The 19,052-nt window shown below is 43.6% G+C and overlaps 1 protein-coding gene across 2 annotated transcripts in view; it reads left to right on the forward strand.

Moving 5' to 3' along the window:
- Positions 1 to 19,052, forward strand: part of LOC116723364 (cyclic AMP receptor-like protein A) — a 73,706-nt gene that overhangs the window by 7,291 nt on the left and 47,363 nt on the right. Inside the window, exons 4-8 of one of the 2 annotated variants that reach the window (XM_032568198.1) lie at positions 1,803 to 1,859; positions 1,951 to 2,011; positions 6,815 to 6,902; positions 11,482 to 11,571; positions 11,927 to 11,965. In XM_032568198.1, the coding sequence (XP_032424089.1) occupies positions 1,803 to 1,859; positions 1,951 to 2,011; positions 6,815 to 6,902; positions 11,482 to 11,571; positions 11,927 to 11,965 (335 nt within the window). The remainder of the gene's footprint in view (positions 1 to 1,802; positions 1,860 to 1,950; positions 2,012 to 6,814; positions 6,903 to 11,481; positions 11,572 to 11,926; positions 11,966 to 19,052) is intronic. The other variant, XM_032568199.1, reaches the window with a different exon arrangement.

The raw sequence follows: 19,052 nt of genomic DNA on the forward strand, positions 1-19,052 counted from the left end.
ACTGGAAATCTGTTCAATTAGCCATGGTAAATCTTGGCGTAATTGAACCCAATTAAAATGCACAGATTAATGAATCGGGGGGTGTTAATTGACTCACGGTCATTCTGTGATAGCGACTGCCGTCCCGAGCTTCTTTTTTTTTTTATTCCCCCAACATCCCTCCCCTCTTTTCAAGCGAAGCTGTTTAAATAAACGTAATATTTATGGATTTCTTCCCCCACCTTTTCACTCTCCCGCTTCCGAGTCCCTCTTCTTTATATTGAAGGGATTTAGCTTTCATAGAGAGTTTGTTTGCGGTGTTGCTATGAGCGTGCAGCTTCAGGATGATTTTGTGTTTTCTGAACCCGGTCCGGCGGGTCCGTCTGGTTTAGCCGCGCGGCACGCTATCCTTGTAATCTGAAGTAAATGACAGTTTAGCGTGAAGCTCTCCGACGGAAACCCATTACCTCTGGACTACATTCCTGAGAGCGACCTCGCGTCCCCCTACGCTTCCCCTCCCCCACATCTCATTCCTCCTCCTCTTCTTATACAACATAAACCTTCTCCTTACTTGCATCCTCTCTGAAAAGGTTATCTGTCAGTCAGTAGTCTTTAGTGCTCTCAAGGCCCTCCTGCGCGCTTATTGTGTCTTCCCATCCCTCCCCCACCCCCTTCCCGTAGCCTTGGCAGGGTCACTGCAAGACATGAATTGATAAAGGGCTCTGTGTGTGTTTGTGTGTGTGTGTGTGCACGCGCGTGTTTCTCTCGCTGTGTGCAGCCGCAGATTATTACCGCCACTGCAGGGAAATATGAGTGGTGTGTACCATGGTTCCTGTAGTCTGCGGATTATTGATTTGTTTTACATAAAATGAACAATTTCAGAGAGGAAACAGGAGAAGTGCGTCTGCTGTGATAATTTTCCAGCGTTGTCACGGAGATGGCATTCAGCAGACTTCCTGGACAAGTACGAAGCATATCCTGTAGTATCATAAACAGTCTGTCTGTCCACCCGTAAAACCAACTATGCAGCCAACTATCCAACCATGTATCTGTCCAACCATTTCGAATCAATTCTTCCTTCTGACCTTCTGTCCGTCCAACTATCCATTCATTCATTTTAATTGTCTATTCAACCATCCATTCATCCATCCATCCGTCCTTCACCTTTTTGCAGATTCTGTATTTAAACGTGGGGGAGCACTGTTGCTTCACAGACAGGCTGTGTGTTTTAATGCATCTGGGCTCTGCATGGAGGTTGCAGGTTCTCGCTGCGGCTGCGTGTTCTCTGCGTACTCCGGCTTCCTCCAAAATAACAATATACAGAATGTGAGGTGGTAATTGGTCTTTCTAAAATGCCCTTAATTGTGTGTGGGTCAAGGCCCTGTGATGGACTGCGAACTTGTTCAGTGTGCATCCCGTTTCTCGCCCAAAGACTGCTCAAGATAGGCAACCCCTTCCTGCAAGGTTAAGGGAATTTGGACAATTCATGCATGCAGATACATTTACAGTCAGAGGCAGAGGTCAGGCTGCAGTCCCAGCAGAAAATTCATCGGGAACTTCTGTGCTTATACCTTACAAATTGAAAGTGGTAAAAGAAAATGGACAGAAAGTCGGCAAATATGATTCTTTTAAAAGTATGGGATTTTTATATGAAAAATGAGTAGAAACGCGGCTACGCCGAGCTGTCGGCTGCATTAGAAATCATTCCAGCTATAATTTGTCGTCCTCCTTACGCGAACATAAATGCACTCGGGCATTTTCACTCAGGGTGTTACATTTGAAATTCCTTCTTCATGTCTTTCTCTTAAATTTTCACGCCACAGAAGATGATTCTCAGCCTGACTGTAGCCGCCTTCTTCGACAGCGTAGCATATGTCATGGTGAGTTACTCTTGTCTGTTACACTCAACGCAGACTGTGGCTGAGCCTTTTTTTAAATGCTTTCCCATGCTGCTTCTCGCTCGTTCTCCAGGGCGAAACCCATCCGAAGGGATCTCTCTGCAACTTCCAGGCCTGGTGGCTGACATACTTCGGTAAGGCAGACTTAAATTAATTGCTCGCTGGCACGGCTTGCACGAGCCGAGCGAGGAGCGGAGAAAATAGCTGCGATCTAACACACGTCTGATGCCGAGCTCATACATCACCTCAGCAAATAATATTGCTTTGTCATTTCCTTTTTATTGCTCCTGAGCAAAATGTGCCTAAACAAGTTGGGAGTTGCTTCCAGAAATGATGCAGGTCATTGTGTGAGTTTATTACATAATAAACTGATGGTTTCAGTTGAAGACTCTGGTTTAACTTCATAACACTATTTTGGACAAAATTCTTGGTAGCTTATAGCATGAGAAGCACCAACCTAGCAATCCAGTGAAAACTAAATTTTGGTCTTGCATTTGGGCACGACATGTCCACTTTCCGATCTATTGCTGTTGGCGTTATGTCTGATTGATTTGATGTTTACTGACAACAAATCTGAAAAGGGTGGCTCCAGCAACAACAAAACAAAGAACAGTTTTAGATGTAAACCCAAATTTAAGCTGGTTAGTCTTTCAAAAGGCAGAGGAGGATAATGGTTTCAATAAAACTGTAGTGTTTCTTGCAGGATGATTCATCCCCCCCTTGAACTTTTCCGCAGTCTGTCACATAACAGCGGTAAACTTTAATGTATTTTATTGCGAATTTTATGGGGGAGATCAAGACAAAGTCGTGCATGACTTTAAATTGGAAGAAAATAGATACATCGTTTTCAGAAATCCCTTTACAAAGAAGGTGCATTCAGCCCAGTGAGTCGAGGCTTTGTGGATTCACGTTGTGCCGCAGTTACAGCTGCAAGTCTTGGGGTATGTCTGTACCAAGTCTTGTCGCAGATACTCACCTGGATTGAATTAAGGTCTGAACTTCCTTTCATTCTCAAGTTTTTTGCTGCATCCAAGAGGTTTTCTTTCGTGTTTGACTCCAGCCAGACCGTCTGATATATCCGTCACTCTGGAGATGGTTTGTTCAGGGTGAAGTGCAGTGTTAATGTGGCATTTTGTATTTAGACCAAAGCACTTTCTTTCACATGTTTGCTGCCTCCCTTGACCTGTGGTAAACTGCAAACTGGACCACTCTTCTATGAAAGCCCGATATGCGGAGTGCATAGCCTCCCTGTTGACAGAAACGTCCACCTGAGCGGTGGATCTCTGCAGAACCTCCAATGTTACCATGGGCCTATTGAGTGGTGCAGGCATGAATGCAGTGGACAACCATGTCATTTTTGCCTCGTTATTTAATGATTTATGATGGCTTAGTCAGCAGCAAATTACACACTATCTAAAACAAACAGGAGCTCAGAAACTTAACAGAAAATAAATTATTAAAAAGCTTCTCTGGTAAGATACAGATTATTTATAAAGATTTCACACAATTCAGTTTTACTTTCTGAACAGTTGACCTCTTTTTGCTTAAATTTAAGTCTCACGTAGTCTCATGTTGTTTAGCACGTCACATCAAGCAGTCATTGCGTAAAGTTTTATTACAAAATAATTTTCTTTCAATACAACTCCATGACGACTTTCTGAGTTTCGTGAGGGATTTCAGATGTAGTTTCTAGGCTACATATAGTTGTGCACAATAATATGGTAGTTATTGCAAGTTGATAATGGTGACAGAAGGGCAGCTTCTCATAATTATAAAATTGACTGTTCAATAGGTTTACAAGTGCTTTCCTCTGCAGTCATCCGATATACTGCTTTCTTGGCAGGCTCTTATCAAGTATTATGGTGTCATGTCAAGGCATGAGCCAGAATGAGATTCTCACAGTTTAAAAACTATAAGAAAAAAAAAAGTTTCACAGTAATGCGGTTTTTACAACCAATTTAAACTCAACTTGTATAATGTGAACTAAATGCTTTTATTTAAAGGAGAGTAAAAAAAAAAATCCTACTTCTGCTGAAAAAATGTTACGTATTCATTCACAGTTATTATAATATAATAAAATCTTGCCATTCTGCTCTTTATAAAGTAACACTTTACTGATGTCAATTTTGATGGCAGCTGGTTAATTAGTCAGGTAACATTCCTGCACAGACCTGCTCCCTGAAGCTGGACAACTATTGTTTTAAAATGCTGTTCCTTAAGAGATTGATCTGCAACTCTGCCTTAAATTTTCACACCATGACTATAGATGTTTTTTTATGATGGAAAATATCAGCAAGCAGCCATGTTTTTCTGTGAACTTGGGAAAAAGGCAGAATATGTTTTGTAGGAATCTCACAGGCAGTGTGCAGCAACAGGCACTTAAGTGCAGACAGTGAGATCTCTGGTCTACGTGGTGTAGCATGATGGAAAATTTTTGTCATTTTTTTCTTCTTTTTTTTTAGACTATGGTATCCAGCTCACACCTAGTTTTGTTGTTGTTCTCATTCTTGGAAAACTAAGGTAATACGTGCTGTTGTTGTTGCTTTTAAGGATCGCAATTAGTGTGCAAATTTCTGTAACGTGCTGTGATGTTAGGCTTGCATTAAAAAACCATTTAAACATGAAAAGTTGCTAGAAAACTAAGACTTAGATTTGAGAAAAGAAAACGCGTGCTTTAGCCAACTGCTAGATCATTAGTGTTGTTTAAAGATGATCAGAGTTGCTGGCCTGGCATTTTGATGTGTGCAACATTTCCAACATTTTTATATTCTTAAAAAAATTCAAGTAAATTTGACATTAAGGAAGTGGCTAAACCAGCATTTCTCTGGAATGTTCTCTCAGCTGTGCCAGAAATTGCCTTACCGACGGTGAGTCAGACCTTGAGACGCCCTGAATGAGGCATTTCAGTGCTTCATCATCATCCTGTGTATGAGGAGACGGCTATTGTTCAATGACAGAGTGGAACGTTGCTATGTAACTCAGAATTACCTGGAACCTTAAGAGGTGGAACTAAAGTCTCTGAATTTTTGCCAAATTTATTTTCCAGGAAAAACATTTTTCTGTGTGCGCAAGTGGCGTTTCAGGTTTTAGCCTTAATTGGCATGAAGGACTATTAACCGAGATTGTTGAATCGTGCAGCATAATAGCCAGAGGGTCGGTGCTGAAGGGATAGTTGGAGGCATGAACATCAGCAAGTCTAGCTGGAGAAGCAAAACTCAAATCAGCTTTTAAACTCTGACGACCAAACGTTATTAAATGTGCTTGGAATGATGGAAGACGGCGGGAGGAGGGCAGCACAAGGACAGGTGGCGAGGCTGAGCTCGGCGTCGTTAAGCTAAAGAAAGACTTCAGCTGCTTTCTGGTTACATAATGCACATTTGCAATGACAGTAATTGTGACTTATTGTGATAATACCGCTTCTGGCTTAGACATTGCTCATTTCAAATGCTCCTTAAGCGCAAGAAGAGTGTGGGTGCTGTACCGTATGGTTGTGCTTGCTTGTGTTCAGATAAACAGAAGCACACACTGACTGTTTTAAAGGGGCTAAAAATTAAGGTAGAGAAAAGGTTTTAGTACTGAATGCAATGACTTGGAAAAGTTTTAGTGCTCATTTTTTCACAGTACAACAAACTTTAGTGTATCTAAATGGGATTTTGTTTGATATAGCAGCACAAAGTAGGACGCAATTCTTAAGTTGAAGGAAATTGGCCTGGCTTTAAAAGCTTTTTGCATGCAAAAATGACAGGCTTCGCTTCTCCTCCTGAAGGAAAACATGCCCATATTCTGACACTGTCGCTACTGTGTTCACTTTTTGCATAAAGTCTATACTAATACTAATATCTTTAGTTGCACAAAGATATTAAACCAAACCAGGAGGATAGAGCACATCAACCCAGTTCTAAAATCCTCACACCGGCTTCCTGAAGCTCAGAGAATAAACTTTAAAATACTTCTCTTAGTTTATAAATTACTGAACAACTTGACAACATGTTCAGTAACGTCTTGTTGTTGTTGGTGATATCAACCTTCCTGACCACTCAGGTCTTTTGGTTCTCGTCTGCTTTGCATCCCCAGAACCAGAACCAACCATGCAGAAGCAGCATTCAGTTCATGTGCACCACAAATCTGGAACAAACTTCCACAAAACTGCTGAAACCCCAAGCTCCTTTAAATCAAAATTGAAAATCCCACCTTATTTGAGCTGCCTTTGACTCATAACAACTAGAACTATATTTGATATGTATTTGCTTGATCATTTTGATGATGGCATTAGACAAAATGCAACTTTTATTGCTTGTTTCATAATTGGTGACTGAATTATGTTTTTATGATGTAAGGTGCTTTAAACCACCTTGTTGCTGAAATGTGGTATATAAATAAACTTGACTTGACTTGCATGTTGACTAAAAAGTTCAGATTTGTTCTAAATTGATCAGAGTGCCTTCTTGCATGCTTCTTGTGTCTTGTGCACAAGACACAAAAATGTGTCTTGTGCATTCCTTGTGGCAAACTGAATAATAATTAAAAAAAAAAACAATAAAATGTGTACGTGACAAAAAGTGTTATGGTATGAATAGTTCCCGCACGTTAAAATTGGCGTCAATCTGACTGAATGTTCCTCCTCCTCCGCTCATGTCCGCTCTGTCTCCCCGCCCGCTCCCATCCTCCTCTCTCCTGTTATCTCCTCCTGCGTTTCCACAGTTCATCATTATCTCTCCGTGAGCTCCCGCCTCTCATCCATCACCCAAAGCTACAGGTTTCCCTCATATTACTGCAGAATGGGCCTTCATTTATCAAAAGTGGAGCGCACGCATGCATGCACACACGCTGTCACACACAGGCTCGTTTGTGTGTGTGTTGGGACACACGTCCGCAGGTGCGCGGTGTGTGGCGGCGAGCTGGGCTGTAATTTGACCTTGGTGTTTTTCTCTCTGCAGACTGGAGTGCCTTGGCCTGGGTTTGCCTCATTACCCTGAACCTGTATCTCAACCTGGTCAGGGAAATAAGCACCAACAGATATGAGAAGTGAGTAATTTGGCCCGCTATCGCTTTAAGAGTACCTATTCAATTTTTTTAATGCTTTAAAGCTGATTTTAAAACTGGGAGAAAAATGTGCGACGAAAAAGCCATTAAAGACGAATTAAGTCACTGACCAGTTATTAATCGCTGAATGATTTCCATATCTGCTTTCCAGTGGCGCTTTCTTCGTCTCCCACTCTGCATGTATTTGTTTCCTGTTTTGTTTAAAGTGCGTCCTTCTTTATGTGTTTGTGTTTTGTGCATGTGTTTGGTCTGCATTAGCATGCGTCTCCCCACAGAGCTCAGATAGGCGCCTCCCCCTACCTCCGCCGCCTCCTCTTCTTCCTCTTTCAGCCAGCTGACACTCTAATTGAAATGGGAGTGAGTGTCAGCCGTTAAGTGTGACACTCACACACCATCATTCTCGGTGTGTGTGTGTGTGTGTGTGTGTGTGTGTGCGTGCGTGCGTGGTGTGTGCCCAGCCGTCTTCACGCTTTTTGGCTCCGTGTTGTGGTCGCTCATACTCCCATGAGCACTTTTCACAGCAAAGTGTGAATTTGCCTTTGTGTGGGGTGGTGTGTGTGTCTGTGTAATCTTCCCTCAATCTCCATACTTAGTGCCCAGCTCTGTTGGTAGAAGCACACATTTAAAAATATATGAAAATTAAAGGCAGAAAAAACAAACCACCTTCATTACAAGTTATGTTTTTACTTTCAGCTGGGGTAAAAAGACACCTTATGTGCTTTAGAGTGGGTTCCCTACCACCACCACTCATGGGAGTTTTCCTGCATTGATTAGTAATAAGTCGGACAATATAATGGTGATATAACTCATGAGTAGATGGCTTTATGTGCGCCCTGGAAGGGCAAAGTAGGAGGCGAGAATCAGTTTGATTCAAAGCCACACATGTCCTATCACACTAGAGTGAGGACGGTGGGAGGAGATTTGTTTGTCCAGTCATAATGTGGAGGGGGGGGGTGAAGGAAACTGAGGTTCAGATGAGTCAGAGACGAGGCGTCAGTGGAGCTGCTGTATGCTGACCGAACTTTGATAACAGGGTTCTGACACGGAGTCGAGAGTATGAAATATGATTCAGATCTGGAGTGTGGAAAAAATAAAGGATGGATGGATGGATTTTTATCCATTCATCCATCCCTTCCTCCATCCATCACTCCCTACCAACCAACCAACCAACCATCCATCCATCCATCCATCCATCCATCCATCCATCCATCTATCGAACCAAAGTTGGTTGGATAGTTGGTCATTCCAATTCTGACCACTGCAGAAAAGATCGGTCTTGAGTTCATAGCAAACCTTTATATTTACACTTCAAAAACATTCTTAAAATGGACTGGAAAAGCGTGGAATTATGGCAGGAATAATACATAAGAAGCCTGTGATAAGTTTATGTGTTTTGGCAGGTGGGGTTCAGCTTTGCATGCATGCGCAATTACCCCTCGGGCCTCTTTAACCCAACCTTCCCCCCGCGCTCTGGCTTTCACACCCACAGTATCGCTCGACTCAGTTGACGGCTCAGCGCGATGGTTTATGAATGAACAAATCGCCAGAGGAGACGGAGAACGGAGGCTTTATGATCTAAGAATGATTGAAGCGGATGCAAGAGCGGGTAGGGAGTTGGATCGTGTGTGCGAGGGTAGAGCTGTGTATGTGCCTCTAAAAAAGTAGGAATCCAGGGAAAGTGAGCGTGTGATGAGGGAAGAGAAAGATGGCTAAAGACGGAGGAGTGGGAGAGAAAAGGTGGTGCGAGGCGGTGGGAAATGAGATTGTGCCTTGTGAGGGCTGCGTGTGTGTGTGCGTATGTAAAGCTGTGCGCAGTGCCGTCCTGCTGTGCCTCATTAAACCCATGTTGTGTGCAGCTTCGGACCTCGTCATCTCCTCCTCAAAGGCCCTGTGAGGTGTTCGTGAAGTTGGGTTGGGGCGAGGAAGTAGCTCTCGACAATGATTTCCTAACAACCACCCTTCTCTGCTCCCTCCCCCCACACCGAATTGCAGCCATGTGCTGGCGGTACAGATTTCCCCATTTTTATACATCACGTCGCCTCCCTGACTCTCTGTTTATTATTTCTTTTCTGTGTGCCTTTCGTTCTCCAAATGTTTCCCATTTCCTCCCACTGCTTCCCAGGCCCTCTCATGTTCGTTCCAAACACAACCTCCATCTGGATTCCCTCCCACCCACCGATGTGCTCTATTTAAACCCGCCGCCGTCACTTTTCCTCCTCCACCTGCCGAGCGCGCTGTGCGCTGTCAGTCAGAGGGAGGCGGAGGGCTTCGAGGGGCTCGCGGCTCGACCCTCTGACGTAGAGTGACAGAACGTGTGTGTCTGTTTGGCACACCACTCGAGGGGAATCGAAAGCGTGTCAGCCGTGTCACTACTGCTCGATTGACCGTACTCGGAGCAAGTCAGGGGAGGACTTCCACTCTATTGACCAGGCGACGCTGTACGCTCTATAAAGTATCGACTCCCAACACAGGCGCCCAAGTCACAGGGCCACACACCTTGTCTGTCTGACACACACACCCCCACACACACACGCCTACTTACACCGACATCTTGAAAGGCTGGTGCTATTGTATTTCAGTTATGAGTCTCTGCAGCCTCTTTAACCTTTTCCCTTAAAAATAGTAAAGAGCTAAAAACTTTTACATGATAGAGGCAGACTGGTTCTCACATTTTAAGATTTCTTATCTTGAACGTTTTTACATTCATGTTATATTATAGCCACAAACGTCTAAGTATTGTAATAGGACTTTATGTGATTGACCATGACAAAGCAGCTCATAATTGTGACCATAATTCGGTCTAAAAAGTGTGGAGTGCAAACTAGTATAACGAAGTCCAATATCGGTTTTGTCCTTCATCCAAGTACAAAAACAGTATAGCACTCGCTATACCTACCCAGAAAATGGCCGCCCAGCTTTACTGACTGGCCAGACAATTCAAAGAAGCCAAGAATCTCAGGGCAACTTTGGAGGAGGTTGTGTATGAATCTGTTAATACGACAATTACAGTTTTATATTCCACAAATCTGACCTGTTATGGAACATCAAGAAGAAGGATATAACTGAAAAAGACAGAAAGATGTATGAGAAGTGCTCTAGTCAGATTCATAATAAACTTCTTGACCTTCAAACAAAGCACAAGGTGTGGCAGAAAACTGACTTTGCACATCACCCTGAACACATCGTCTTCACAGTGAAATATGGTGGTGGCAGCAATACACTTTTAAGAGTTGAGTGGGAGATGGATGAAGCTTAATACATGACGATCCTGGCAGAAAAGCTGTTAGAGGTGGAAGTTCACCTTTTGGCTGGACAGTTACCCTAAAATTGTAGCCTAAACTTCAGTGGAATGGTTTAGATCAGAGCATGTTCCTGTTTTGACCTAAACATTAGCCTGGCCATTGCCTTACTACGCAATTCTGCTCAATTATCAACTTCCATCAGTGCGCCGTCAGATTTCTCCCAATTGGGAGAATTTCAGTAGGACCAATTGGCGAACAGAAAGAAGACTTGTGAACAGTGACTTTGATTTTCTGCGCTATTTTTGAATTAGAGTCTGCTAGTCAGGAGTATAGATTGGCAATGAAAGCAGAGGTAGTGAACAAGCTATTAAAGTCAGACCGAGAGGAATGCTTAAGACATCTTGTTGCTGTCAAAGATGTTGTTCGGCTCAGCACTTCTCTCTTTGTGGTGGAGGGGGGTTGTTTACAGCGCATGCAATTTCTGGTAAGCTTCATAGCAAAGCGGGCACTTTGCATGCGTCATGGTCAAACATTAGGGATCCAGTTGTTTAAAACTTCAACAGAGTCCACGCCTCCAGCAAGCAATCGTTTCTCAATAGCTGAGTGTTTAATCTCTCAAGCGAACAAGGCGCTATTTTTTAACCAGGCTACCTAAGTATACATTGGACCTAAATGTAATTAAGACTCTGTAGAAAGACTTGAAAGTGATATTCAGAGATTCTTTCCAACTAACAAGACTGAGCTGTAGCTATTTTGTGAAGAAGAACGGGCAAAAATGTCTGCCTCAAGCTGTGCAGCTGTGGATGCACGTATTCCAAAGTATAGGCTCACATTCATGCCAAATCTATAAAGAAATGCCATGCATGAGTTTTCCGTTTTCCTCAACTTCATAATTGCACACTATGTCTTCTCGGTCTATCATTGGAATACCCAATGAAATACACTGAAGTTGGTGATTGCAAAATGAAAATAATGTGAAAAATTTTGAAGAGTGTGAATACTTTTGCAAGGGACTGTACATCACCAAGACTTGCTGAGTGAGAACACACCCTGTTTGCCTCTTTCATCCAAAGATATCCTCTGAAAATCATCTTGTCCCCAACAGTTAGGCTAATTATAGTTTATATCAGTGTGAGTAATTGGCTGTCTGGCTGTATAGATGCTGGTTGGCATGTGAAAAATGACCCTGATGGCAATGCCAACAGAAGGGATGAACTAAAGAACGAAAACACTGATTTGTACTCGGACTGTATTTTCCTGAAGTTATTATTTTGGACGAAACTGCTTTTGTAACGAGTTAAATGTCTGATTTTTGTCAGGTTTTACCATCTGATGGCGTGGGGGGTACCTCTGGTCATGGCCTCTTTGCCGCTGCTGAAAGGTTACTACGGTCTCGCAGGAGCCTGGTGGTGAGTTTCCTCCTTTTGCTAAGGCCCTTGTCCTATCTCTGGATTCCCTTAAGTAGGAGTTTTTAAAAAATTGGCAATTATCGACGCATCTGATGATAGTCAACTATCTGCTGGAAGGTTGTGAGAGGGGAAGAAAGTGGGAAGAGGCCGAGGTGAGGAGGCGGCAGAATGAGAATTGGGACAGAACCGTATAATCTCCGGGCTCGGCTCTCTCTTTCCACTCTCCGCTTATTAATAGCTGCAGCTGCACGGCTTTTTCCTCTCCGCAGTCACACAAGTCTCCCCTTCCGCTCTCCCCGCAACCCACTCATCGCTCTCCCCTCTCTGTTTCTCTCTCTCTCTCTCTTCTCCCCAGCTGGATCACAGACGATCACGTAGCCTGGAGATTTGGGATGTAAGTAGACCCTTTCAGCGCTGCCATCAAAGCTTTTCCCCCCAAAGCTGTAACGGGGGTGGGGGTGAGACTGGGAGGAGCAGGGGGAAGAGAAGGGCTGTCTCTGCGGGGAAATGTGAAGGGTTACATGTCAGGGGAGCCCACCCCCGACTCCTTGAAGTACGTGTGTCTCCCTCCGCTCCGTCCGATTTAGTGGGAGCCGCTACGTTGTGGTTTTAACTGTTTAGGACGGCTATGACGGATTACGCCTGTCTGCTGCTTCTGCAGCTGGTCCTAAGCCTGCGAGTGCCCTGCCAATCCCCGCGGTGCGCGTACTTAAACACACATCCGCGCACGTGCACACGGCTCCCCTCTACGAGCCAAGGTAATCGCATTGCTGCTTGCAGCATCAGCAGGGAATCAATCTTTTAAAACAAATAAGCACACATACACACACACACACAGGCAGGCAAACGGAGAACAACACACAGCTATCAGGCGTGCTAAAGCGAGCTCGTGTCTCTTTTATCAGCGCTCCTCTCTGCTCCCCGGCTCTGTCTGGTTTTTCCGCGCTGTTGTGGCCCAGGGGGACGCGGCACTCGGAGGATCAGGGAATCTTCATTAGCTCTAATTACATCAAACCAGACGGGAGATTAGAGGCCAAGGCAGCACCCGTCAAGAAGACTGGGGGCGGGGGGAAACACACACACACACAGCCTGCCAGCAGCATGTGGGAGGGCAAAGTGTGCAGTGTTAAAGGTGAAAAATGAAATAGGTGGGAGGGATGGCATACGGGATACAGTCAGTGAGACAGGGAATTACTCAGTACGAGAGGAGGAACGTGCGGATGCGGAGCAGGACAGGAGGGAGAGCGAGAGAAATAGATTGTCCTCGTTTCTGCCCCCCCCACACCCCGCCTCGTACCCCTGTGCCCCCCTTGCTTCGTAGTGTGTCTTCATCAGAGCTCAGCGAAGCGCGCAGACAGAACAGAGGAGACAGGGGAACTTTGGAGGAGGAGGGTGTGAAAGAGGATGAAAAAGGAAGGTGAATAAAAAGCAGAGGACAGTTTGGTGTGTGTGTGTCTGTATATATGCATGGGTGTGTGTGTGAGAGATGGAGGTGCAGAGTTTCAGGGGCTGAGTCAGCAAATGGAAGCGCCGGAGCTTAGCTGAGTCACCGCTCTTAAGAAGTCCCTAGTTGGTGTGTGTCATCGGTGCCACTGACATACAGCTGTGAAAATGACATTCACAAATGAATCAGTTGGACTTTTTAAAAGAAAAACTCTTTACTATATTGCTGTGGAAATGGAAACATTGCCATTTCAGTAAATACATCAGCCCAGATTGGGACATATTGAGCATGTTGTGATGTTGAGACTTCAGCTTTAAATGAACTTCCTTCAATGCCTTAAGGTGTGTTCAAGAGATTTACACTACACACTTTAACTTTTGTGTTTCCAAACATAGGCACTCAATTACTACAAGACATTCCAAAGGTTGACATGTTGCATTATGTTACAATCACAAACTTTGTGGGCACACATACACACCTATCTTACCAACAGGGGACTGTCAGCCTAATCTGCCAAGAGGGGACTTCTGTTTCCAGTTTGTTGAAAAAGCAAAAACCCGATATAAAATGTACTTTACAGCTGTTACCATAATATAACTGAAGATTTGACTTTTAATCATTTTTAAAGAAATTACCAAGAGGGGATCTGGATCTCTGACCGGATTTTACATATCAATTAGTTCTATTACATACGGCAATAGAACTGTCTGTACCCATTTTTTGACCTAAAGAGTATTTGCTTACTACAATGAATTACTTCAACTCTTCCAAGAAATTGCTGACTTAACTTGAGTGATATTATTTAATCAGTTGTTTTCAATACAAATATTACCCAAAAAGTGAAACTATGGCCACATTTATTGGGATTTTATGTGATAGACAATCACAAAATATTGCATTAAGTCATTTCGAGTATGTGTTTTTTTTTTTGCATATGTAGAGTTCGAAATGTTTCCTCTTTATTTGCAAAGTTTAAAAGTCAGTCAGATTGAATGGTGAAACTATGAGTACATCACTTTTTAACCTCTGCTGCAGATTTTCAATCGGATGAGGCCTAGACTTTGAGTGGGCTGTTCCAACACATGAATCTGATCTAAACCTTTCCGTTGTAGTTCTGGTTCTATGTTTTGAGTGTGAACCTCCTGCCCGTACTCAAATCTTATACAACCTTTAACAAGTTTTCTTCCAGGATTTTCCTGTGTTTAGTTACGGTGTTTAGTTCTCTGACCTTTCCTGCATCTGCCAAAAAACAGTATCCTCACAGCATAATGTCACCACCACCATGCTTTGCCATGGGAATGGTGTGTTCAGGGTAATGTACGTTGTTAATTTTGTTTTCCACCATCCATAGGGTTTAAGACTTTATTTCAACAATAGTTTTCTTCTTTCCACTGATTTAGTTATTAAGTGATTTGTGATGTCAGTTGTACACACTGGACTTTTTTAGGGGTGTTGGAATAAAGATGTCTGAATTAAATTTATTTTGCACTCGACAACTATATGTGACTTTCTGTTGATCTAAAAGATAAAGTCCCAATAAGTTACATTGAACTTTGTGGTTGCAAAATGTGGAAAAGTTCAAGTGGTGTGAATACATTTGCAAGAAACTATACAACACTGCATCCAATAATGCACAACCTTCACTTTACAAACCCTGCCTTTGTTTTCCTTCTTTTCAGCTGTCCTTTCAGGTCTAAGTGGATGAACCAGTGCAGCAAATAATTTAATATTTCAGCAAAACGTTTCACATGCAGATACAAGACGCTAACTTGGCACACTTGTTCCCAGGTGCTTGCTTTATTGAAGAAAAAAAAAAGATTGTTCTTCTGATCACATAAAAATTAAATTAACATTAAGCCACTAAGCATATAAAAAATTAGTAGAGGCTAAGAGGCTAACACTACACTGCTAAACACATAGAACAATTAGCGGAAGTTAACGCTAACCATTAAGATGACTTTCTCCGAGTCTGTGCCGCACATCTTCATCTTCACCAGTTGTCAACTGGTGTGAGACTCGCAGACAGTCTCAGTTTCAGTTTCAGCATCTGATTTTGCTACGTTTTATTATTTTAAGGTTGCATGACTACGATGACTAAAGTAAAAAATAAATGTGACATAAAGCTCACCCAAGTCTTCAAAATGGGTAAAGTTTTATGACAATAATTGGATGGCGGCCATCTTGAAAAATGGCAGTCATCCTGAAATTCAAGTGGCTAGTGAGAAATATGAAAAATATATGAGGTGAGGGGTGAGCATGCAAATTGTTATGCTTGTATCCACAGTTTATTTTTTTACAGTAATATTCTGCGTTAAACAGAAAAGCCAAAATCTTGATGGCTGCAGTTAAGCCTCCTCTATACTGAACCTCTCAGTTGGGCCTTATTCTTCTCTTAAAAGCAGCACTGGGAGACGAGAGATAGTATCTGTTCTTATTGATTATGATCTTCTGACATGCTCATGCCATCCACAGCATCTCTCTGGTCATCTGTATTTCATGCATGCTCCCGTTGTCGATCTGTGAGGATCAGCATCTTTCTGCTGCTGCTTTGATTCCCACCTTCACCCTGTTTTTAATCACCAAGAATCGCTCTCTCTCTCTCTCTTTTCTTCCTTTCCGATCGCGAGCCACAATCCACCGCCTATTCCTCCACCTTTATGTCCTCACCTCTATTCATGTCCTCACTTTTATCATCTGCGGCCCACTCCGCGCTTCTGTTTCGTTCCCCCTCTCTGTCTCCCTCTTGCTCTCTTCGGGTAGTGCTCAGCTGTAGAGCACAGCGGACTCTAATGGCAGATCATTATCATGCTAATTAGAGCACTTTGTAGCTGCCGCCCGTCATTCTCTCCTCCTCACAGCCCCCTACACTATCGTTAAAAAGGCCACCCCCTCTTCCCCCTCCCCTCATATCCCCTCTCCGCCAATCCGCCCTCCTCCCCACCTCATCCCCCCCTGAGCTCGTCTTTCCATCATTAACGGGACGGGCGCTGGCGTAATTGGACGCTGTTTATTCCAGCAAGCAGGTTATTAAATCACACAGAGGTGACGCTCGCGCAGGTCTCCCCTCCTTGAAATGCTTTTATCATCGTCCCATGGCTGTGATCAGCCGGCGCCGATGCGTGCATGCCGCAGAGGTCCAACAATTTTTTGGGGGGGAAAAATTCATACTTGTCCAGACTCAAATTTCCTCTCTTCTCAGTCCTTTACATCTGTTCTCAAATAGAAAATTTACTGTCATTATGAATAAATAGGGAACCTGGAAACAACACAGGCAACAACGAAGGAAGGAATGTCACAATAATAGAAGTAAGGAAGGACACAATGAAGGGAAGGAAAAAAGGGTCAAATGAAAGAAGGAATGTCTTCATAAAGGAAGGAAGGACACACTTAATGAATAAAGGGAAAGTCTCAAGGGACGGAGGACACAATCTAGTATGGGAGGAAGGAAGGATGGACAGACAAAATGGTGGAAAGGACCATCTCAAGGAATGAAGGAAAGGAGGGGGAAATGACGGGGAAAAAAGCAAAGGAAGGACACAAGGAAGAGGAAAAACAGGACACAGTGAAAGAATGGAGGAAGTGTTTGACAAAATGAAGGAAGGGTCTTTGGAGGAGGACACAAAGACGGAAGTAAGAAAGGATACATGAATGACACAAGCATGAAAGGACAGAGCAAACACAAGGACCGAAGGAAATTGTGAAGGACACATTTATTAATAGGGTGTAGAAAGAGACATGTTTTCATGCCTACAGCCACACACCAAAGTTTTTAAGGCAGGGAGTATTCCTCGGGATGCTTACGTTCTCTGTTAGATCAGAATGCACAGACATGTAAAACATAGGTTCCCCCTCTTCATGCCGCCGTCCCAGATTCTCCTTTTAGAGAAAAGTTTAGGTCGATTGTGCTCAGTGAGTTTCTTCCCATCCTCAGGCATGGGACTCAAGCATGGGCAAGTCTAAATTAGGTCAAGGACCCAGTATTTGCCTTCTGAAAGACTTCTAAAAGATGCTGTGTGGAAGATTCATGCCAAGGACTTTCCTGGCACAGGAATCTACATTTAATCCCAATCCATTTTCCTTTGAAAAAGTCTGGCCACACATTTATAGGTCACAGAAAAATTCAGTCTTCCTCTTTGTTTTAAATGTCACTTCAACATTTTTCTCCTTTTATAACTTCCAGTAGCCGTCCTCCGCTCTACCTTGTATCTTTGCAAGATAGAGTTTTCCAGTGCCAAATTCTCAGAAGGTGCCGAGCGGCGCGGTCGTGACTGACTCTGAGTTACTGTGGCGACCAGGAACCTGTCTATCAAAGCAAGACAAAGACCTGTTTGGTGAATACAGGGAGAGGCTGAAACTCCTCGCGGCTTACATCACCTCCCAGGAGGTTGCACAACACAAGACTGCCACTCCAACAAAGCCAGCCTCTCATTTCCTTTGCTCGCCTCATTCCCTTTCATCCACTCACAAAATACCTGACATATTATGCACCCACGCCTCCTCTGATTGGCAAACCTCACTCCCTTAGGAAGGTGGTGTATTTCCAATATTGTCACTCTGCTGGCTTAATCTTTTATTCTACCTCTCAACGGTCTGTAACTATGCACTGTGACATCTAGAGGTGCTTAGTCAGGGCTTTTCCGACTGTCAATTTACATGCTGTGCGTCCTCCTTGTAGCACTTATTTCACATGTGGCGGTGTAGTGTTAGCCCTCAACACTCGTCTCAGAGAATCGTCTTAGAGTCTTTTAGGGCGTGACCTGAAGACGCTTGTCCGGTGGACTCAGTTTGATTGCAACTTTTGTTAAATTTTCAGCTGGTGTGGTTTTTTCACAGAGAGTTTTGTCAAACTAACCAAACCCTTTGAAAAACCTGTTCCCCCCCCCCCTCCTTGCCTGTGATGGCGCTGCACTATGAACCACTGAAAGAAACAAGATGAAAACCTCAGAAGAAGACATGAGTACAACTTTGTCCTTTACAAGACGTAAACAGAATGGCAACAGATTTCAGTGGTTGTGGGATTTCTCTTTCTTTTATTGGCTAAAGACTACGAGCCATTTCTCCCACTAGCGTTAGATTTGCGTGTTTGTTTTAGTTGCATTTACCAAGAATGCCATGCACAGTGGTACAGTTGGCACAGGGCTAAGTGCTTTTGGAGGACTCTCTGGTCCACTTGGTGTTCACATGTGCATTCGAACCACACCAGAGTTCACGTCAACCAAGCTGAGACCTAGGTTTTTAGGCAGACCAGAGCTCACTGCTTTGGTCCGCCTCAGAGCTTGATTGCACATTCACACTTCCCCAAATGAACCTGACTGTCAAGGCAAATGAACTAGACTCTAGAGTTTGATTAAAGCTGACTAAACAGGGTTGGTGTGAATGCACCTTTAGACTGCAGTTCCTTGAAAAATTCTTCCACAAAATTGTGTTTTTTATTGGGATTATATATGACAGACCAGCTCAAGATAGTACATAATTGTTTTTTCTCATCTGACCAGACAACCTTCTTTCACGTCTTTGCTGTCCCCCCCCCCCCCCCCCCCCCCCCCCACTAGTTAATGCTTTTGCAAGTCACTGTGCATTTCTCAACAAACAATTATGTAGTTAACTGGCTGCACTGCTGCTGTGAGTAGAAACTGAATACATTTCAGTTTCTTTTTACTCTGTTTTGGTCATGATAAACTTTTAACAAAGATACATTTTCTTCAAACCCCACATACCTCGCTACGTTCAGCACAAAGCTTTTCTCTGTTGTTTGGTGTTGGAAAAAGTGGTTTTCCTGCAGGGTTTCAGACCTTTTCGCTGAAAACAGCTGCCTGCTTGCAGCAGCGAAAGTAAAAAGACATGCTGACCAGACATCTATAAAATGAGGTTACTGTTACTGTTAGGGGGGCGACTGTGGCTCAGTGGTGAAGTGTAGTTGTTGGGTTGATTCCAGCTTCCTCCTTTACCACGTGCCCTCGGGCAAGGCACTCCAAATTGTGTAACTCTGTGAATGTGGCCGCAGTGTGAAACGCTTTGAGTGGTTAGCATGACTGGA

This window comes from Xiphophorus hellerii, chromosome 7 (assembly GCF_003331165.1).
Source record: "Xiphophorus hellerii strain 12219 chromosome 7, Xiphophorus_hellerii-4.1, whole genome shotgun sequence".
NCBI classification, from domain to species: Eukaryota; Metazoa; Chordata; class Actinopteri; order Cyprinodontiformes; family Poeciliidae; genus Xiphophorus; species Xiphophorus hellerii.